We start from the raw sequence: 23,713 nt of genomic DNA, 5'->3' as shown, positions 1-23,713 counted from the left end.
TTTGTACCTATAAGCAAGGAAATTTTAAATCAAAATCAGAGCTTTTTTGTAGCAGGAACTCCTTTGCATATTAGGCCACACACCCCTGGTAGCCAATTAGTACAGGGCTTACTGTAAGCTCCAGGGAGATTGGCTACCTCAGGGGTGTGTGGCCTAATATGCAAAGGAGTTCCTGTTACAAAAAAGCCCAGATCAAAATTGTATTTGTTGTAGAGAAAATCAGAAGTCTTTTATATTCCCTTTCTTCTTTTTATGTTTATTCATCTTTTATGTTGTTCGTGTGATTTCAAGTATTTTCTTTATAAGTCCTCTAGTTTTATTTCACTAATAAAATAAAAAATTTACCGTCCCCAAAACCCCGCCCCCCCATGTAAAACAGAGTCAGAAAGAAGTATTCATTGAAAGGAAAACACTGGCAAAAGCACACAATGCTGTATTCTTGGGAGTTTGCATATTAATTGAATTGAATTGCAGGTTGAAACTGAATCCAACTAAGATAAAGGTTCTGTGGCTAGGAGTGGGTGGGCTCCAAGATTGAGGTATAGGTTGCCCACTCTTGATGAGGTGCCACTGATACTGATGCAGTCTTGTCAAGATTCTGAGAGTCATCATGGATGCCTCCTTAAATATGGAAGTCAAAGCCATACATATTGGCAGGCTGGTGTTTTTCCATCTGTGCCAGGCTCAGCAATTAGCTCCTTTCCTTTCCCTTTTTTTTTGGTTAGTATTTTGTATATTTTGTGTGTGCACACGCAGGTCTGCAGCTGGAAGTCATGTTGACTCTGGTGACTGACCTCTACTGGGGCTTGGAAAATATTCAGAGAGGGGTATTTCAAAGAAGTCTTCCAACCAAGTACTAACTACAGTCAACCCTGCTTGGTTTCTGAGATCTGAAGAGATCGGACTTGCCTGGGCTATCCTGTTCAGGGTAACTGGCTCCTTTCTGCTCTGACCTAGCCATGGTAATCCATGCAGCAATCATCTCCAGGTAGACTACGGTAACTCGCTCTATGCTGTTATGCCCTTGAGACTGATCTGAAAGCTTCAGCTGATCTGGAATGTGGCAGCAGGAGTCCTGACAGGAACATCATGGACAGCACATACTGTACGCATCTGGTGCTGTACCAGCTACACTGGCTTCTGGTGGAGTACTGACTCAAGTTCAAGGTTTTGGTATTGATCTTCAAGGCCTTGAGCAGTCAGAGACCAACATATCTACAGGACTGTCTCCTCCGTTATGTCTCCAGGAGGGTGTTATTCTCTTCAAAGACATCCAACTGTCCTAGATCAAGGCTTTTTCAATCCTGGTCCAAACTTGGTGGAACTCTCTATTGACTAGTACTATTGGGGCGCTTAGGGACCTTATGCAATTCTGCAGGGCCCATAAGGTATAGATGTTCCACTGGGCTTTTGGTTGAGGACAGCAGTGGTTTCCATCTTTGCTGGCATAATCCTCTGCTCTTTATATTCACCTCACCCTTCTTCCATCCTGCCCCGTGAAGTGGCCAGCAGTTTGTAGTTAGAAATAATTAGAATTCACCATCTGACTATTAAATTTTGCGGTATTAGTGTTGTTTAGTTCTTTAATCTTATGTTTGATGCTTTTAGTATTACTGCACATCATCCAGAACCCTGCAGTAGCAGGGATTGGGCAATCCATAAATTTAATAATAAAATAAAATAAAATAATTCCAATGTAACTACCAGAGAATAATCAGTTATCAGTTTTTGGTTCTGACAATCTGTACAGTGGTGTACGGACATAACAATGAACCACCATGCAAAAAAATGCACACATTTTAATCCTTGCCCAAACGAATAAAAAATATTTTCATAATCAGTGTGAGGATTAAGCAAAACTCAAGGTAAGTCACAGAAATGAAAAACCTTGGCTGTTTCACCAACCATACGAGCATCTCTAACAGCATCTCATACTAGCACCTCTAACAGCATCACTAGCATCTCTAACAGCAGGAGCAGGAACAGCAGAAGGAAACTCTCTCACCACTTTTAGTATTTTATTTCCCATCCTCACCCATTGCATTATTTAGTAAACTGCAATATAAATAGCATCTGATGATGCTATGGTTAATTTCACATTTATGTGCATTGAAAACAAAACTGAAATGTGTACATGGGATGAAATTAATGAAATAATATTTTCTTATAATTCTTCCTTGCCATCTTTTCTTCTGATCTATTCAGCTATTGTCAAAGGAAATGCTTGTGACCATTACTAAATACTGTGGATGTGAACTCCATAAATTCATTAGTGTTGCGCAGAGATATCTAAACAAAACTATCACCCATCCAATCTTCATTCTGTGACCCTAGGTTCTAGTATTATGAGAGCAAAACAAGTTCATTTTGTGTGTGTGTGTGCATGTATGTATGCCTGAATGACATCGTTGATTTCTGGAGACCTTACTGGGGGCTTGGACATTCAGAGAGGTGGCGTCTATTGCCAGCCTCTGCATCCCAACCCTGGTTTCCCGTCCAAGTACTTGCCAGGGTCAGCCCTGCTTAGAGATCTGATGAGATCAGGCTTGCCTGGTCTATTCAGGTCAGGGCCAAAACAAGTTCAGTATTGGCTTTCTCTACATCATATATAAAATGTTATACACCATTTTCATGTTGTCACAAGTTAAAACAGCTCTAATCTTGATCTTACTTTCCGCTGCTTACTTGCCTCTGTTAAGGGTATAATCCATCTATTGTTTCCTGTTGTTTAACCTGTTACTAATCTAGCAGCAAATTTATCCCATGACTACTTTGTGTGAAAGACTTTGTCAAAGCCTTTTTACAAGTCCAAACATGGATTTCATATTTGAATGTTTAAAGAACCCACAGATACACACCACATGAACCTAGTGATTCATCAATAGCTTTAATACTTGTTCCTTTCAATTATTTTGTGCTACACAACAGCTAATTTCATTACCTTATCATTAATTTACATTTGTTTTTCCAAAGCTCTTTTTTTTTCAATAGTCTTCCAATATTTAAAGGAAGCCACCTTAACTTTATGAGCTGTCTCTTCTAATTAATTAATTGTTTGATTTTTAAAATTAAAATAATCTCCTGAATAATTTCCATCACGCCAACTCAAGGTGACATACACAGGATTCTCAATGGGATGTGCCCCATTAAGACAGTGATTATACTTGAATCTGCTTCACTTATTAAGATTGCTGTACCACAAGTACCCTACACTGGGTCACAATGCTGATATATTAACTATACTGGTATTGGTGATTTGTGGTATACATTTTACTCAGGCATCAAATAATAGTTTTTAAATGACTCCCCAGTATCCTTAGGAGATTTCATCCTCTCTGTTCTTCCTTTAACTAATGTTTTTGAGAAATTTCTTCTTTTAAAATCAATTGTAACAGTGTTGGATTTTATGAGCATCTTTCCGTTTATATTGATGGTGGTTTAACAGTATTATGTCCACTTTTTCTGGGTGGTTCGACATATACATCTTTTATAAAGACCTGGGAGCCAGTCAGCAATAAGAGTACAATCATAAGCAGTCAGTTCCATGACTCTAAAGTGAGTTGTTTATAATATCTAGACATTATGTTTCATTCCAACCAACCTGCACATGCACTTGTCAATTTGAGAATTAGTTCTTAAATTCTCTCCTTTGGCTGCCTCTCTGACCTGTTTTCCTATCTCAAGATCTCCTGCAGACTTTTGGTCAGTCAGCCAATACTACATCCTCAGGACTATTGGGTCATTTAGGGACAGTATTCAATCACAGAGATTCTGCAGTCAAGTTAATTTCTGTTACAGTTTCTGGATTTATATACCTTGACACCCAGTACACCTCCACCCTCAATAGGCCAAATTTATACAACTTATTTTCAGAATAATAATATCCCACTGATTTTATCCATTCAAAAATAATCTAAAATGCTCATTATTATCTATGCTGTTGTTTAGCGACAAATACTCCAGTTCTCCTATCTTAATTTTGTTTCTAAACATCCATTTTCTCCTTTAATATGCTGACGTCTTTACAAAGCTAGAGTAACCGTCATTATCTCTGATGTCATATTCTTCCAGCCTGTTCTCATTTAGATTAACTGAAACATTTACACCTGTATCTATTCAGGATGCTTCCTAGTTCCTGTCAGATTTCTCTCAGTAGTCAGCTTACTGCTCGGTGACTTCTTTGGCATCAAAAGCAAACAGCTAGGTTCATATTGGCTCAAGAGGCAGCCATGTCTTTTTAGGACAATTGGCTTATACCCACGTTTTTCTGTGCCTAATAAATCGAAGTCTTCATTGAGGCTCCTAAACTCAGTCTGTATAGTTGATCCTGACAAGTTTCATATCTTAACAGAATCTGAATTTTGGTACAAATCCAGTACTCTGTGATTACACTACTGGATCCACTGTAAAACACTGGCATGGACATGTAGTGGCCTAGACATCTAAGCTCTTCTGGTGGTCCAGAATTATGGAACTGTCAACAGTATCAAAAGCTGTTGGGGACTCAAAGACAATCATCATGGTCACTGTCTCCAAATAATATAGGTTGCCCAGATTTTCCATAAGAACCACCAAGCTAGATTAAGATTTAATAGCTGTAATCATCATCATCATCAACATCACCGTAAACAAAAAACCCTATATCCCAGAACAACAGAACAGATCTACTGAGACATCCATCAAACAACCAATTATTATTCCTAGTGCCTTGAAATTTTGAACTCTAGGTTATTTTAAAAATGGGAAACAAAAAATTGATGCCAAAAACTCTTTTAGCACTGCAGAAATCTCTTATAGAGTTCTAGTTGAAATAACAGACTGATATATATTGTGATTTATTAACTGCATGCTATATTAACCAGAGTGAACAAAGAATGAAATTAAAAACATTAACCAACAAAAACTCTGCAGGTTAGGCTACAGAGAACAGCACGCTACATGATCTGTTGTAAATTACTTCAAGTGAGTGCATAATTACAGTAATTTAATGTGAATAATCAATTTTATTATAAAAACAGAATCATTAAGTGATTTACAATTATTAGGAAAATGTATTATTCAAAAGAAATTAGCTTCAAGTCTCAGTGGTTATTAATAAAAAAGAATATTATTTAGAACATCTTTTTTTTTTTTTGTTTCCTGACTATTAAGTACTTCTATTTTGGGGAAGCTGGATTTTTAAACCTTCCCAACAAGCTTGTCAGAACCTCCTCTCTCCACTCACCCTGTTTTATGTCTTCCCTATGGTCTCTTGTCAAATCTGTGAAAGTTGTGATGCACAATTAAAATTAAGCCATCATAAAAATCAAACCAACAAAACCAACAAAGGAGTATCTTTCTATCCAATCAGAGTACTAACACACAAAAAACCTTGCATGAAAAACAAAGTTATCTGCCATCTAAAGCTGTTGCCTTTTTTCTAGGAACTATCTAAAGTTCTGTCATCCTCCTAACAGAAAACATCAGATTTCACACACACTTCATATTACAATTTTCTACAGGGATGGCACCAGAACACTATTCTATCAAAAGTGTTCTGCACTGACAAAAAAGCATATTGATGATCCAAAACCAAAGATCTGTGTAAACTAGTACAACAGTCAGAAATCTGGATATGTGACCATCTGGAGATTGTCATTGGTTCTTACTGAATGTGATGGATGTACTCAATATTTATTCACCTGTCCATCTAGGCTGTTAGTCTAGAGCCTATAAAATTTTAAATCTACACAGAGTACAGATCAATAATGCTATAACTGCTTAGTGTATCTTGTTTTGCACTATTTCCACTTTCTAAACATATACATACTGCTCATATACTTATACCAGTTGGAACAAAAAAATGCAGTTAAATTGCTATACAAAAATATACCACATGATAGCTGATTTTCCTCCACTCCAATTAAATCAGTTTCCTCTTCTTGTATTTTTTCAACAGCAGGTTTTATAATTAATTTCTGAATTTTCTGCTACTGCATGAGTAGTATAAAAAGACAGGGATTTTTTTGTAGAAAAAGCCCCACAGGAACTCATTTGCATATTAAGCCACACCCCTGATGTCACCATTGTTTCACACAGGGGCTTTTTTGGTAGAAAAAGCCCATAAGGCCACACCCTCTGATGCCAAGCCAGCCAAACCTGTGTTCCTGCTCAAAAAAAGCCCCGTAAAAAGGCATTAACAAGTATCCATTTTAGATCAACATCTATAAAAGATTTTTTAAATCCAACATAAAAATGAAGCTAACCCTCACTGTATTATGTTGGCTTTACTTAACAGATTATTAACAATGGAGATTTCAACCTTGAATAGTCAAGCTATGCGTTGCATGTGGAAACTTGTTTATATTCATGGACTACCATCACAACACGCACACATCTGCTTTTGTGTATATGGTTGGAGCATCTGTTCAGGGACCTTCATGTACAGACGTAGGCTATATGTCCGACTGTACTCATGGAACACAACAAAACTTGGTCCATGCTTTCAAAAGAAGAAGAAGAAGAAGATATTGGATTTATATCCCGCCCTCCATTCAGAAGAGTCTCAGAGCGGCTCACAATCTCCTTTACCTTGCTCCCCCACAACAGACACCCTGTGAGGTGGGTGGGGCTGGAGAGGGCTCTCACAGCAGCTGCCCTTTCAAGGACAACCTCTGCCAGAGCTATGGCTGACCCAAGGCCATTCCAGCAGGTGCAAGTGGAGGAGTGAGGAATCAAACCCGGTTCTCCCACCTAAGAGTCCGCACACTTAACCACTACACCAAACTGGCTCTGAGAGTTATAAACGGCTTTTTTTGTAGAAAAAGCCCAGCAGGAACTCATTAGTATGCGAGGCCAAACCTCTGACGTCACCATCATTTGCATACTAAGCCACAACTCTGACCTCACCATCATTTGCATACTAGGCCACAACTCTGACATCACCAAAAGTGCTAGAATATCTTTTTTGAGGTGTGGTGACCAGAACTGTATACAATACAATTCTGGTTACCACACCTCAAAAAAGATTCTAGCACTGGAAAAAGTCCAGAAATATATATATATAGCCATTCCAGAAAAAAAAATCAAATTCCAGCACACTGCTCGATCACAAGAGCCAGCATGGTGTAGTGAAGAAAGAAAGAAAGAAAGAAAGAAAGAAAGAAAGAAAGAAAGAAAGAAAGAAAGAAAGAAAGAAAGAAAGAAAGAAAGAAAGAAAGAAAGAAAGAAAGAAAGAAAGAAAGAAAGAAAGAGTGGAAAATAAAGCAAACAGAGAAAAGAAAGACTGACAAAACGGAAAAATGAATGAATGAAAGGAGGGAGAGAGAAAGAAAGAGAGAGAATGGAGATGGGAGAAACTAATCTGTAAAACTGCTGACTCTCAGGAAGCCCCGTGGAGTTATGCCGTCACGCGCGTTGTTGGGAGGCCCCCATGAAGGCACAGCTGGGCCTCCGGAGTCCTGCTGGTGTGCGCAATGTCAGGAGGCCCCCGCAAAAGTGCAGCTGGGCCTCCAGAACTCTGCTGGCACACACGATGCCAGGAGGCTCTCGCAAAGGCGCGGCTGGGCCTCTGGAGTCCCGAAAGCATGCGTGACATCAGGAGGCCCCTGTGAAGGTGTGGCTGGGCCTCCGGAACTCGGCCAGCACACGCAACATCAGGAGGCCCCCATGATGGCATGGCTGGGCCTCTGGAACTTCGCCGGCACATGCGACATCGGGAGGCCCCCGTGAAGGCGTGGCTGGGTCTCTGGAGTCCCGCTAGCGCGCGCAATGTCAGAAGGCCCCTGCAAAGGCACGGCTGGGCCTCTGGAACTGTGTCTGCGACATCGGGAGGCCCTCACGCAGGTGCGGCTGGGCCCCTGGAGTCCCGCTGGCACACACTACATCAGGACACTGCCCAACGAATGTTGGTTGGCCCCCTGAGCCCTGCCAGCCATCTGGGAAGTGAGCTGGAATGCTGGCCTAGGCAGCCGGAACGCTACCCGGACCGGCGTTCCGGGCCACCGGGCCGTTCCGGTGTGTTCCTGCTAAAAAAAAAAGCCCTGGTTATAAATATCTGAGGGTGGAAATGGTAATATTTATAGTTTAAAATGCTTGCAAGTAGAATCTTGGATATTTTGGACTGATGCTACTGTGGAACAATGTCCATTGGCCCATGCAGCATCAAGTTTTGCTAATATCACTAGCTCAACAACAATAAAGAGAGCCATGAACCTTTCAGCACATAAGAAACATTTATTTCCCTCCTTTTCCAATCAAGTGTGCCAATAATCTTGAACTTTAATTTAAAAACAAGACCATTTTCTAAAGGAAATGGGCCTTTTGATTTACACACTGGAATGGATAAGCAGTTTTCTTTGGCATGTTTAAGTTTTCCCTTTACAGTAATATCCTGCTAGTAGCAGTTTTTTAATCACTGATCTAACTCTTCCTTGATCACTCAGGAGTAACAGTAAACTAGAATATGCAATATAATATGCTGTTTATTGAAAACATACCATAATGCATGTAACAATTTCCCTTGGTTGGATCCAGTTGAATTGCCTTCACGAAATACTTCTCAGCCTCATTCTTACGACCCTTGATTATAGAAGAAAAATATAGATTATTAAAGTCATTGCAACCATGCCATGTGAAATGTACCATAAGAAGAGGATGCACAATAAAAATATATGTAACCAATATCTTCTCACATTAACTAAATAACTGAATTCTCTATGGATACAAAGATTTCTCAGTGTTTTCCTACTGGATTCTTTACAAATAGAACGATTGCTCAGTTCATTCTTGCTTTGTTCATTAATCTACACAATTCCATAATTCTTATTTCTCTTATGCTATAATATAGAATATTAATAATAATCATTTTCATAGGGCCAAGATATTTCTGAAATTAGAATACAATCTGTATGCAGAGTAAGACCAAGCTGGGCTTACCTATCCTTGCCTATCTTCCTGCTTGAAGTCCTTTTGAAAAGTGTAATGGGAGATTTTCATGATACATCTCTTGGAGTCTCCTGATACAGATACTGGGCTTAATCAAAAAGCATTCACCATTCAAAACTCAAATTCTTAGATTCCAGGGATTCCCCTTAAATATGTTTCTGAGCATTAAATAGAGGCGTCCAAGTAAGTTCAGCTCATTTCACTCCAAACTGGAAAAGAGGCACTGTGGTTGGTAAGGACTGGCAATGTGAATCTTTTCCATAATCAGGCCTTATTTTGGGCAGGAGCTCACAGGAGCAGAACTCTGTAACATTTAGAGTACAATAAAAATTTTCTTAATCCCTCCCCCCAAATACTTGCTTCTGGGCTCCATTGTTCAACCCCCCTATGAGAATTCTGCTGAACTCTTGAGATTTGAAAAGTTTCTAGATTTCCCCCCACAAAAAATGGGAAAATAGGCAAAACATATAAAACAGACAGATGGAAATCTTCATCATGCCACTGTGGCCACATAGGATAAAGTAATTTAAAAAGCATGATGGGAGTAAGATTTTATTATGACAATTATAATTCAAGAAGCATTTTATGGTAGATGCTGAGCAGATATGATTTAGTACACCTTCCAGTGATGTCAGGGGTGTGTGCCATATGCAAATTACCCCTGATCATAATACAGGATGTTTTGAGGTTCAAGTTTATATACTGGGCGTACTTGTTTTATAGTTGTCCTATTTAACCTTCTAGGCACACAAAATCAGTGCTGTGGAAAAAAATACCATCCTCAAGACATCCCTAAAACTCCTAAATTAATTAGCAGAAAATAGAGTTTAGGTTGCCCCTGTACCTATTCTTATCAGCCAAGGTAAATTGATACTTAGCTTAAAGTGTTTCCATATATAAAGAGAATGTTGTGGTAAAGTGATTTAAAATCTGAAACAAAACAGTAAAAGGGAATAAATGGAGGCTACAAAGCCAATACCTAGCTATGTGAATGATAGCTACTAATAGTCACCATACATTGACAAAGAGTTTCACACTGAAGTTTTCTGCCAAGTCCAACCTATATTTAAATCTTTTATTCCACATGAAAAAATCATGTTGAGTGAAATAAAGAACAAAAAATACACACAAGAAAATAAATGGAAAAAAAGAGAGAGTAAGTTACCCAGCAGGACTACAGGGATAATTTGGTTTTCTTTGCATTCACCTGCAGGTCTCCAAAACTGCAGCCTCATATTGGAATACATTGATAATGAACTAACATTAATGTACCTTGTGCCATTGCCCTGAAACAGAACACTATTAGTCTTATCAAGCTAATTATTATCTCTCATTGCACACTTAGGTTTCTCATCCTACCAGAAAAGGACCAGTTCAGTCTTGCCTTTTAAAACGTCTTTCTGCAGTACTACTTTCATGTGACCAAAAAGCAATGCCAAATCTTATTTTTCAGCTAATCAATTCTACAAAATATATTAACAGAATGTCCTGAGCTAGAGATCAGTTGGATCAATCGAGGCAGCTCCATCTGTTTATATAAACTGACTTTATACAACAGTAGTCTTTATCCAACCACACACTCCATAGACGTAAGGGCATTTAAATTTTCTTCAGAGGCAGCTGTGATTTCTGCCAATTCCCCTCCTTCCACTATAGACCCCTACTGTGCCCCAGATGCTGTGTTGTAGATGTGCTGACTTTCATGGGAAAAAGGGGGGGGGTGGTCAGGAGGCGGCGGAAGGAAGGAAGGAAGGAAGGAAGGAAGGAAGGAAGGAAGGAAGGAAGGAAGGAAGGAAGGAAGGAAGGAAGGAAGGAAGGAAGGAAGGAAGGAAGGAAGTAAGTAAGTCACCATCTCCTCTGAAGAAATAAAAAAACCCCTTAATCTTCAGAACCGTGTGATTGGACACAGACCATTATTTTAAAGGTACTGAAAAACACAGCATTAAACAGATGATCTAAGTGTGTTCTGTAGAACTGCCCATGTTTAATTTGCTTAGATTTGTAGAAGCTTAGTGTTTGGTTATGCTTTATGTATCTGAGCTATTTTTTGAAAATTTGATATATCTTACTCTAAGCGATAGTATGACAGAATATACTTTTAAAGAAAAAAATTGAACTAACCTGTATTGTAAGAATATCATTGGTGAGACTGTGATCACCAGGCTTAAAGTTACAGTAAGAAATATTGTTTTTCTGCAGGGGAAGTATATTCTATTTCCCTTTACTTTTTAAAAGTTTAGCATTTCAGTGTTACTGTTTCCCTAACATATGAATGACAGGACCAAGTGGGGGCCCTCAAAGGGTTCCTATCAGGCACCTGAGCAACTGACTGTCATCTGCTTCCTTCTCCCTCTCTCTTGCTGAATCAGGCCCCTAGAGAACTCCTATCAGGCCCTCAAGGAACCCTGATTTGGCCCCCAGGCCACATGTTTAACACCCCTGCTCCAACATGTGCCCCCCTTTGTTATCTTTTTTCTAAACTAAAAAGTCCCAGATTCTTCAGCCCAACCCCCTAATTATCTTACTTGCCCTGCTTTGTACTCTCTGCAATGTCCTTTTTGAGATATGGTGGACAGAACTGTACACAGTATTCGAAATGAGGCTGCACCACATATCTATACAGGGGCATTACAGTATTGGCTGTTTTATTCTCAATCTGTTTCTTGATCATTCTTAACACAGAGTTTGCCTTTGTCACTGCTGCAGCACACTGGGTTGACACTTTCATTGAGCTATCCATGACAACCCCAAGATCTTTTTCCTTCTCAGTTCCAGCGTGTTCAGACATCATTAGCCAATGTTTGAAGTTGGGATTTGTTGTCCCTATGTGCATCACTATACAGTTACCAACATTAAACTTTATTTGCCACATTGCTGCCCACTCACCTAGTTTGTGGCAGTCTGCTTTGAGCTCTGCATAGTTTGCCTTGGTTTTCACTATCTTTAATATGATGGTTTAGATTAATTTTAATTAATATTTAATGAGTTTAATTTCTGAAATGTATTTATTTTGGCTGGACTTCTTACACCATTGACATAAGTCATGGTGGTCTTATTCTCACCAGATATTGTATTAGAATCTACTGGATGGATTGATTTTGCTGGTAGTGATTGATTGTGTATTAGCTTTGACAGCTGTTACAGCTTTGAGGCTATATAAAAATAAAGGGTGGATATACCATTATAATCCTACTCGCAGGTTCATAGCCTACAGGTGGTGTATCATCCATTGGTAAGTGGATATTGTTGTCACAAAGGATTTTGATGGAAAGCCATGTTTACAGTATTTCTAGTTGCCATTGATTTAGCTGTTTTAATGCATTAGAGAGGGGTAAGGCAGAATTATCTCAGTGCTAAGGGGGATGTTGGAAAGCTAAAACTTGTCAGTGGAGACTTCAAAAAGTATTTGTTAGAAAACTGTGAACACCCCATAGGCTCTAGAGTGGTATCTTATTGGAACATATCAATCAAGTGGTTGTGGATTTTTTGATGGAAAGCCATTGGCCAAAGATTCTTTCCGCTTATGGGATATGATACACAATTGTAGTTTTTTTTTGGGGGGGGGGGAAATGATCTATTTAATCAATGAACAATATTTCACTTCAGAAAATTTATGGTATAAAAATATAGGCCCTTGCAATTCATTTGCTAATATCTTACTTTGTCATGCTAAAGGTCAGGTAGGTTCTGTGACAGAACTCTCTTTTAGCACAAAGAAACAACAGTTTAAATGTTAGCAGCAAGGATGCTTGATGATTACCTTCTCAGGGATAAAATGCAAGTCTGTGTCTTACTTGTGTTTTTATTTCAGTTAGCATTTTGTTTTGTTTTTTACTATTTGCAGAAGGAGCTTCTCTTTTTGTATCCACCTGTATAGCATTGAATTCATTTTGCCATCCTTCTTAGCAATGCTGTATAGTCAAATCATATCTGTTGCAAATGACAGCATTTTCTAAATTTAGTTATTTTCAGTACTGGTATCTGTCAACATTGTTTCTTTTGAAACTGGCCACATGCCATAAAATTACTTTCACAGTTAAATTTGCATACATTTTACCATCCAATTACAAGATATTTGTCTGCTTGCCAAAATTTTGTAACTCTAATTGTAAAACAGAAGGCATATTTACTTTAAAATAAATACTTATTTAACTGCATGACATTGTTTATTTCTTGGTAGCAACAGAGAAAGCTGTAATTAGCACCCTTTAGTCACATACATTTCAAGCTTATTACTGGAAATGAGAAAGCTGAACACAGAATTATTGATATGCTTCATGTAAGAAGCCTTCATAGCATTTTCTGACAACATAGCCAAACATGTACCAATCAAGCTCGTTATTTTATTAAATTGTGAATGTATCTATGATCAGTAAAGCAATTGTATAAGAATTATAATTATTTTGTGTTCAAACTGTGAGTATTTGAACGAATGGCACCTTAAATTTTTATTCAGGGTAAGCTTTCGTGTGCATGCACATCTCGTCAGACAACGGAGTACAGTGAACACTGCTACATATAGGCACTGAGCCGTGAGTTAGCATGCAAAATAGTGTGTGCGGGGGAATTAACAGAGTAAAAGGATAGCAAATTCAGTCTCTGGTTATGGGTTTAACTGGGGGGAGATAGCAAAGGCAATAATAACCATGTCAGAACTGGAGAATGATGGTAAGGGTCTATGTTACATGGGTTTAACTGGGGGGAGATAGCAAAGGCAATAATAACCATGTCAGAACTGGAGAATGATGGTAAGGGTCTATGTTACAAGGTTACTTAATTGTAGATCATAGACTCATAGAGTTGGAAGGGTTGGAGTTATCATGTAAGCATGGGTTAAACTAATAACATATTTTTCTTAGGGGTGTTTCTGTCCACCTAATTTCATTCTAACAGGTAGACTCTAATTTTATTCTAAAATGCACTATAAACATTATTCCAGTATGCTAATACAGAAAATAAATACATTAGAATATAGTGGATGTATGTTGATAAGAATGTGTTTAACATATGTAATGAATAAAAAAAAAAATGAATATCCCTGTTGAGTCCCAGAGAGGAATTTGTTCCAAGTGTAGTAATAATTTGTCATTCAGCAGTTTCCCTTTCTGTTCTATTTGACTATTTGAGGCATTCTTAAAGTCAAGTACTAGCTGTTTTAAGAATTTACAATAATTGTGTCCATTTAAGTTTTCATTAATGTTTCTTTGATTTAATAATAATCCTGACCCATTAATTTTTAGTAAAAGTTTTGTAAAATGTATTAGTCCTGTTCTTCAGATGTTTTAAGTGGGAACCTAAATATGTAAGTGTGACTGTAACCAATACTTGAGCAAACATAGAAGTACATTAGGGCACCATACTTGAAATTGTCCTTAGCTCTGTACTGATGACCTGTCCATACATTGAGTGACTGCATGGGGGTAGAGAGCATGCATAGATATGCTGGCAGATGATTCGGCAGTCACATGTGTCAAGGGGCAGAACCCACATGCTCATGCCCACTATCCCTCTCCACACAATCAGTCACTATGTGGACATGTCTGTACAGGGCTCTTTGGTAATATATACGTGTGGCTAAATTAATCAATACTAACAAGATCACATCAGCATTACAGATACATGTTATCAGCATTATAAATAGTTTGAAGAGTATGTAGCATGGGATTACCATTTATTTTCTGATATTTGAGAATCCTGTAAAGTTTTCTTTTGTACAGCAAGATGCATTAATTGGCTGAAGACTTAATCACTATGTTAAGCTCTACTGTGTATGTGTAGGCATGATGGGAGGCCTGGCTGGACAGTTGTTTTCTCTCCTAAAGTATTTAATGGTAATATTTATATTTACACCACCTCTAAGACCCAGACTGATAGATCATAGGGCATTGACTGTGTGTATTCCTTCCCAAACAAGCTCCTGAGACCATCCTATCAGGATCTTCTCCAGGGAGTGCTCCCTTCTCATTTGGTGGACAAAGTATTTGAGCTTCAGCTTCAGCATCTGACCTTCCAGGGGACAGTTGATTTTCCTTAGGACTGACTGATTTGATCTTGCAGTCCAAGGGACTCTCAAGAGTCTTCTCCAGCACCACATCTCAAAAACATCTATTCTTCTGCGCTCGGCCTTCCCTATGGTCCAGCTCTCACAGCCATACATTACTACTTAGAATACCATCACTTTGACTATACGGACTTTTGTTGGCAGGGTGATGTCTCTACTTTTTATTATACTGCCCAGGTTCACCATAGCTGTCCTCCCAAGGAGCAAACGTCTTTTAATTTCATGGCTACAATCACCATCGGCAGTGATCTTGGATCCCAGAAATGTGAAGTCTGTCACTACGTCCATGTCTTCCCCTTCTATTTGCCAAGGTGTGATGGGGCCAGATGCCATGATCTTAATTTTTTTAATGTTCAGTTTCAAGCCTACTTTTGTGCTCTCCTCTTTCACCCTCAACAAGAGGTTCTTTAGGTCCTCCTCACTTTCTGCCATTAGAGTGGTATCATCTGCATATCTGAGGTTGTTGATGTTTTCCCCAGCAATATTAATTGTGGCTTCTGCTTCATCCAGGCCAGCATTCCGCATGATGTACTCTGCATATAAATTAAATAAGCAGGGTGACAATATACATCCTTGTTGAACTTCCTTTCCTATACTAAACCAATCAGTTGTTCCATATCCCATTCTGACAGTTGCTTCTTGACCCTTATACAGATTTCTCAGGAGACATGTGAGGTGGGCTGGTACTCCCATCTCTTTAAGGACTTGCCACAATTTGTTGTGATCCACACAATCAAAGGCTTTAGCGTAGTCAATGAAACTGAAATAGATGTTTTTCTGATACTCCCGTGCTTTCTCCATAATCCAGCGAATATTGGCAATTTGATCTCTAGTTTTTCTACCTCTCCAAAACGCAGCTTGGACTTCTGGTAGTTCCCAATCGACATACCACTGAAGCCTAGCTTGTAGGATCTATAACATGACCTTGCTGGCATGTGAAATGAGTGCAATGGTGTAATAGTTTGAACATTCCTTGGCATTATCCTTCTTTGGGATTGGAATATAAACTGATCTTTTCCAACCTGTGGCCACTTTTGCATTTTCCAGATTTGTTGACATAATGTGTGCATCACTTTAACAGCATCATCTTTTAGGACTTTGAATAGCTCAACTGGGATACCGTCATCTCTGCTCGCTTTGTTGTTAGTAATGCTTTCTAAGGATGTCTGGCTCGAGGTCAGCGATTTCACCATTGTGGTTGTCAAGGACATTGAGATTTTTCTTGTATAATTCTTCTGTGTATTCTTGCCACCTCTTCCTGATCTCTTCTGCTTCTGTTAGGTCCCTACCATTTTTGTCCTTTATCATGGCCAACTTTGCACGAAACGTTCCCCTGATTTCTCCAATTTTCTTGAAGAGATGTCTTGTCCTTCTCATTCTGTTATTTTCCTCTATTGCTTTGCATTGTTCCTTCAGGAAGGCCTCCTTATCTCTCCTTACTATTCTCTGAAAATCTGCATTCAGTTGGGTGAATTTTTTTCTTTTCACCTTTGCCTTTCGCTTTCCTTCTTTCCTCAGCTATTTGTAAAGCCTCTTTGCTTTCTCGCATTCTTTATGACAGCCATTTTGCTTTCTTGCATTCTTTTTCTTTGTGATGGTGCTGATTGCTGCCTTCTGTACAATGACACGAACCTCCGTCTATAGTTCTTCAGGCACTCTGTCTATCAACTCTAGTTTCTTAAACCTATTCTTCACCTCCACTGTATATTCATAAGGGATGTGATCAAGATCATACCTGAATGGCCTAATGGCTTCCCCAGTTTCCTTTAGTTTAAGCCTGGATTTTGCAATGAGTAGCTCATGATCTGAGCCTCAGTCAGCTCCAGGTCTTGTTTTTGCTGACTGTAAGGAGCTTCTCCAATTTTGACTGCAGAGTATATAATCAATCTGATTTCTGTGTTGCACATCAGGTGATGTCCATGTGTAGAGTCGCCTTTTAGGTTGTTGGAAGAGAGTGTTAGCTATGACCAGCTTGTTCTCTTGGCAAAACTCTATTAACCTTTGCCCAACTTCATTTTGTTCTCCAAGACCAAACTTGTCAGTTGTTCCGGTTACCATTTGACTTCCCACTTTGGCATTCCAGTCCCCTATGATGAGGAGGACATCTTTTTTTGGTGTTAATTCTAGAAGGTGTTGTAGATCTTCAACTGGTCCACTTCAGCCTCTTCTGCATCAGTGGTTGGGCCATAGACTTGGATTACTGTGATATTGAATGGTTTGCCTTGGATACAGACGGAGATCATTCTGTCATTTTTGAGACTGCATCCCATTACTGCCTTCCTCACTCTCTTGTTAACTATAAAGGCCACACCATTTCTTCTATGGAACTCTTGCCCACAATAACAGATGTAGTGATCCTCTGAGTTAAATTCACCCATTCCCGTCCATTTTAGTTCACTGATTCCCAAGATGTCAATGTTCAGTTTTGCCATCTCTTGGTTGACTACATCCAGCTTACCTTGATTCATAGATCTTACATTCCACGTTCTAATGCAGTATTGTTCTTTGCAGCATCGGACTGTTCTTTCACCATCAGACACATCCACAGATAAGCGTCCTTTCGGCTTTGGCCCAGCCGCTTTACTCTTTCTGTGGTTACTTGGACTTGCCCTCTGCTCTTCCCCAGTAGCATATTGGGCACCTTCTAACCTGAGAGGCTCATCTTCCAGCGCCATATCTTTTAGCCTTTTGTTACTGTCCATGGGGTTTTCTTGGCAAGGATACTGGAGTGGGTTGCCATTTCCTTTTCCAGTGGATCGCATTTTGTCTGGGTTCTCAGCTGTGACCTGTCCATCTAGGAAGTTAGTGTCTTCCCAGTTTACCCTTCCCTTGTAGTTTCAAGTAAAGCAGTAAAGCATATTCTTTTAAATACACACATGTTCTCTGCATATTCTTTGCTGCGCTGCTAATTTCTAGCTCTTCTAAATAATATTTTTCTTTAAGAATATCCAATATATTTGAAAGTCACTGTGCTCCAGTTCAGCTCTGTACTTAATTTTGCTATTTGTTTTTGTTACTCACCCTGAGGCCTACTGTAGCAGGGGAAGGTGAGTCAGAAATATAAATAAATAAATATTTTGGCAATGATTGTGAATTTTGTATCTAGGAAAGGAAGGAAAAGTCCCCTGTGCAAGCACCAGTCGTTTCCGACTCCGGGGTGACATATCTAGAAGCTCCCATTATTTTCTCCTCTTGTGTCTATTCTTCTTTCTGTCAGTGGTTGTTTCTCACACATGAAAATACAGACCCTAGGCAGTTGGTGAATGTATCTTCCATCTAGGCAATATATACGGCCTTTAGAGGAATAATAACCTTCTTTTCTCAAATCCTTTACTCTGATCAGGCACCACTTCAGGGAAACCTACAAAGTTCACATTACATTACTAGGATTGTGGAAGGAGTGAACTTTCTTATCACAGCAATTGGGTCATTAGCAACACTCCCTCTAAGCTGTGGGGTTTTGTGAGCAAAGATTCTATTTTGTGAGCTACTGGCATTCAAGTTATGAGTGAGTGATTTGGCTAATGAATAAATTAGTTTGCTCTGTGGCCATCCTGCCTGAGCTAAGACAAAAATGTGTGAACCAGAGGCTAAAAAATGTGAGCTAGCTCACACTAACTCAGTTTAGAGGGAACACTGACCATAAGTTTTGGTTAAGCATTTGTCATGGATCTAATTCTCCAGAAGCATGCAGTACTCATGCCATTAATTAAGTTCTGCTGGGCTAGATGAGAACTAAACCTAAGATTGCAACCAGCTGTTCACCTCAGAAGCCATTATTTGTTAAATAAATTCATATTCACATCCAGTTTGTTCAGTTTGTAGCATGTAGTGATAAATTGCTAATTGAGAAATAATTCCATTTAAAATACAAAGAAAATGCTATTAGTCAGGCAGATACACATATCATAGAAGAATCTGCATACATAAGTGAAGTATGAATTTAACATATTTGATTCAGATTTTACTTTAACTGATAAATTAAACTGATAAAAAATTATATACAACTCTCCAACATTTTGGTCTTCCTTGTATTAAACTCCTCTTATGGAGTAAGGGTCCAGGCAAATAGGTGTGAAAAACCTCAGCTTGAGACCCTGGAGAACCTCTGCCAGTCTGAGAAGACAATACTGACTTTTATGGACCGAGGGTCTGATTCAGTAGATAGATAGATAGATGAATTTATTGTCATTGTTCTCAACAAAAAGAGAGCAACGAAATGAGGTGCTCTTCCACAAACATACCAACACATCAAACACACATATTCATAAACCATTTAAATACATCTGAAACCATTAAACCATTTAAACCATTAAAACCATTTAAATACATCTAAAACGGATAAACATTCATAAAACCATTAAAACCATTTAAACCATTAAATAAACATTCATAAAACCATTAAACATTCATAAAACCATTAAAGCCATTTAAACCATTAAATACATCTAAAACAGATAATCCTTCATAACCCTGCATTTAACCTAACCACAGCACTTGGATAGAAACTGTCCTTAAATCTGTTTGTCCTAGCCTTCAACACTCTATATCGTCTACCTGACGGTAAGATCTCAAAAAGCAAATGGCCCAGATGTGTATGGTCCCTTAGGATCATTTGTATCTTCCTTTTACATGCCATATTATACAGATCCACCAATGAGGGGAGAGAACATCCACAAATCTTTTGTGCTCTTCTCGTCACTCTTTGGAGCACCCTTCTCTCTGCTTCCGTGCAGCTCCCAAACCACGAGCAGAGGCAATAAGATAAAATGCTCTCAATGGAACTACGATAAAAGGCAACCAGCAGACTCCCTGACAGTTGTAGTGATCTTAAGAGTCTTAAGTAGTATAGTCGTTGCTGGGCCTTTTTCTCTAGAGCTAAAGTATTTGCCCCCCATGTTAGATCCTGTTTCATGGTAATTCCCAGAAACTTCCATTCTGTCACCTGTTCTACCATAACACCATCAATAAACAACGGCTGGGTGTCCAAACTACTCTTCCTGTAATCCACTATAATTTCCTTCGTCTTATTTATATTTAAAATAAGATTATTTACTTTACACCAAAGGGACAGCTGTTGAACTTCCCTCCTGTATAAGGCAGCTTCAAATGTTCATATGTTCAGTAGATGTAAAAATGAACTATTGCCCTGTAAATCTAACTTTCAGCTTGCATATGTTATTTAGTTCTTAGCAAGAAAAGGAGCATTTGTATTATTGTCTGACAGAAGATTAAGTTTGGTAAATGCCAAAAGTTGGCGAAGAACTAGTCTAGTTCTGTCAAAGGATTAGATTCTGTTTTGTGTGTCTAACAAAAATGCTCTCAAAATGTCTGTTCTTAATGCTTTTCTTTTAAAAGAAAAGGGAAATAACAGTGAAAAAATAGTATTTGGCTAGAATATGCAAGTTCTGTTGCAATTATTTCAACAGATTTTGTGTTTAGGCAAATGACTCGGAAGCAGCACCATCTTCCGTACAGAGGGACAGGAAAAGTTTTCTGTTCCCTTTTCTGCTACTAAGCATGGTTTGTCTCTTAGAATGTTTACTTCTTGTAGTTTCCCCAAGTTGAGCTCTGACTTCTGCCAGTTGGCCAATGACTTTCACACAGAATGTCATAGCAACTGCAAGAAGAAGCTAAGTACAACATTCTACTCTGAAGTGGCAGGGGTTCTCAGGAAGCTAAAGCAGAGAAAGACCTTTCTCAGCACTGCTGCCTGATATCTTTTAACTGGCATACATATAAAGCATGTGCTCTGGTACTGAATCTACACTTATAAAAACAAGAATTGAATGATGTGTAATCATGGTATTTATTGCACAATTATATTTAGCATGCACAAATCTAATTAAAGGGTACTCTGAATTTTAAAATTTTGGTGCAGTTTATTTTTAATTAAGGCTTTAGATTGGGGTGTCAAACTCATTTGTTATGAGGGCTGAATCTGACGTAAACGAGACATTGTCAGGCAGGGCCATGTCAGGTCAGGCCACGAGTATTCCTATTTAAGATTAAGTAGCAGAGATATAAATTTTATAAATGACAGAGACAAACACAATTAAAGTCTTTTAAAAAAACCCTTAAAACACATTTAAAACATTAGCACTCATCGGTCTTAAAGGTGCTTTCTTTGTATTTTTCCAGGGAACTGGGCAAAGGAAGCTCTGGCTCTTTCCTTCCTTCCCCAGGGGGCCAGGAGGGAGGGAGCATCAGCCAAAAGAAGGAAGAGAGGCTTTGCTCAGTAGCTCTACTGTGCAATTGAGAGGCCTGGCAAAGCAAGCTCTGCCTCATCCCCAAGGGAAGAGCCTCAGTCAATGGAGTGAACAGAGGTTTTGCTCTGTAGCTCCTGTGTGATTGAGCAAGCTGTTATGCAGAAGGAAGCAAGAGAGAGGGTAAAGGCAACAGATGACAGCCAGTTGCTTGGAGGCCTGATTCGGTCCACGGGCTGCAAGTTTGACACCACTGCTTTAGATGGCATCTTCTATAACAAACTTACATAAGCAGAATATACCATTTTATTCCTTTCCAGTTCTACTGTAATTCAAACATATGATGTGGTAGCTAAAGTACTGTACCAGGGTGGGGAAAGAAGCTGAAATTTCATCTTGGACATAAAATTCACTCTGTCATGTCACTATCTCATCTATCTTTCCATCTATTCTACCTTCTTCCAGAAAGCTTGCTGTAGTGTATGAGCTTCTCCTTCTACCACACAGGATATTTTGCAGGATGAAATGACATAATCCTACACAGGTTTTTCTAAGTATCATCTGAGGAAGAGTAATAGCTAAATACTCTGATAATATCTAAATATATCACCCATATGATGAACTAATAATAATTATATCATACTGAATCACAGACAGAGCTATGCAGATCTAACTGGGCTTTCTTTTCAAAAATACACTACTGAATTCTAAGAAAATGTGCAAGATCTAATTCCATGCCAAGTACTTCCATTACCAGGTTTTAGCTCCCATGTCAGCAGCATGTATGAATACACTCCTTCCCCCATATATCTGAATAACTGTCATTCTTTCCTGTGGGAAGACACAGAGTGCCTCACTTGTGGACAAGCTGCAATGGAAATAAAATGTTCCAAAATTCCTGCCTGCCAGTGGATAACCACCAGCCAGAATCTCAACAGACAGGGCAAGCATTCCTGCTCCTAACAATATCTCCAGTGTCCTACAGGAGAGTCAATATGTTTCTTTCAGGGGGCAGATTCAAGAGAAGCAACACATGCTTTTTTTTTCTCTACTATCCCAATATCTTGTGTTGTGAAAGAAATATAATCTCTTCCTCATGCCCTGGAAGGGCTGTGTTTAGAACAGGATGGTTTGGATAAGTAGGGCGGTCTCGGAGGAAAAGTTCATTGACTGAGTTGGAAAACTGACTACTACCCAGTCAAAATTGACAGCTATTTAATTAGTTACAACACTTTTGATGATTGAATTAACAGGGAGAAAAAAAAACAAGGATGCCTTTCTGGCTACCCAGGTAAATATGAGTAACACAGGCCAACTAGCGGAATGCTCACCAGTAGGATTTTTTCCTCTCAAAATGATATTGCTTTTTTGATAATGGATAACTCACCGTTAAAGCTAGAAGTTTCCCATATGTAAGATGAGCTGGAATATGGTCTGTTTTGGAGTGCAGGGATTCCACATACCAGTGCTCTGCTTCAGGTAATCTGCTGAGTCTCATGTAAGCTTCTCCTATGGAGCAAAACAGAGACCAGTTAATGCACATTTACTCATTATGTTCAACTTATATCCTGCCCTTTCCACAACACAGGCTCAGGGCAGGTTTTATTAGAGATTGAACAATTAAAGACAAGATTAGAATTATAATATAAAAAGATAAAATACAGACTTAAAAGATCTGCATCAACAGTTATGACCCATCAGTCCAGTGTCCATCAGATCCCAAGGTCGTCAGAAGCGACACCAGACTAATAGGAGGCGATGTCCACTGCCTCAACTGAAGGCCTGGCAGAAGAGCTCTATTTTGCAGACCCTGCAGAACTGCAGCAGGTCCCATAGGGCCCTGATTTCCAAGGGGAGCTCATCCCTACAGTCAAGGGCCAGGGCAGAAGATGCTGAGTTATGCTGGCCCCTGGCCGCATAGGGCTTTTGGAATCTGAATAGGGTTACGTATGGAAAATAAGAAACTTTATGAGCTGCAATGATTTTTGTTAACTTTAAAGCTCATCTTTCAGAAGGAATTGTTCCCTCTTTCACCCACATAGCACACACGAATATATCCACTCAACAGCTGAAATAAAGGTCTGGTCCTTGTAGCATACACATTTAGCTCATGGAACAGGATTTGGCCTGCAGAAAACAAAGAATAAGGGAGGTCAAGTACACAATGAAGAACTTGAAATGAAGCATTGCACCCTTGAACCAGCCTTTGGCGGGTTAGGCAACTGAGTCCTTTCCTCTTCACTCAGGATCTTGCCACAGTGACTCATGCAACAGAAACCTCCAGGCTAGATAACTGTAATTTGCTCTTTGAATCTGATCCAGCAATTCCAGCTGGTATAAAATGCAGCAGTGTGCCTGACTGTGATGCCTATACAGGCGCGTATTCAGCTGGTGCTTTGCCAGTTGCATTGGCTGCCTGTTGAGTGCTGGGTCCATTTCAAGGTAATGGAGATGACGTTTAAAGCCCTTAATGGCCTGGGGGCCAGCATATCTTAGGGACTGCCTCTCCCAATATACCCCT

At 39.2% G+C, this 23,713-nt stretch overlaps 1 protein-coding gene across 2 annotated transcripts in view; it reads right to left on the bottom strand.

Moving 5' to 3' along the window:
* Positions 1 to 23,713, bottom strand: part of TMTC2 (transmembrane O-mannosyltransferase targeting cadherins 2) — a 372,311-nt gene that overhangs the window by 39,536 nt on the left and 309,062 nt on the right. For both annotated transcript variants that reach the window (XM_060245144.1, XM_060245145.1), the window contains exons 8-9: positions 22,580 to 22,701; positions 8,478 to 8,559 (exon numbers count right to left, since the gene is read on the bottom strand). In XM_060245144.1, the coding sequence (XP_060101127.1) occupies positions 8,478 to 8,559; positions 22,580 to 22,701 (204 nt within the window). The remainder of the gene's footprint in view (positions 1 to 8,477; positions 8,560 to 22,579; positions 22,702 to 23,713) is intronic.

The sequence above is a fragment of the Heteronotia binoei genome, chromosome 8 (assembly GCF_032191835.1).
Source record: "Heteronotia binoei isolate CCM8104 ecotype False Entrance Well chromosome 8, APGP_CSIRO_Hbin_v1, whole genome shotgun sequence".
Lineage (NCBI taxonomy): Eukaryota > Metazoa > Chordata > Lepidosauria > Squamata > Gekkonidae > Heteronotia > Heteronotia binoei.
The sequence above is the reverse complement of the archived record's forward strand: the minus strand, read 5'-3'. Positions and strand labels throughout refer to the sequence as shown.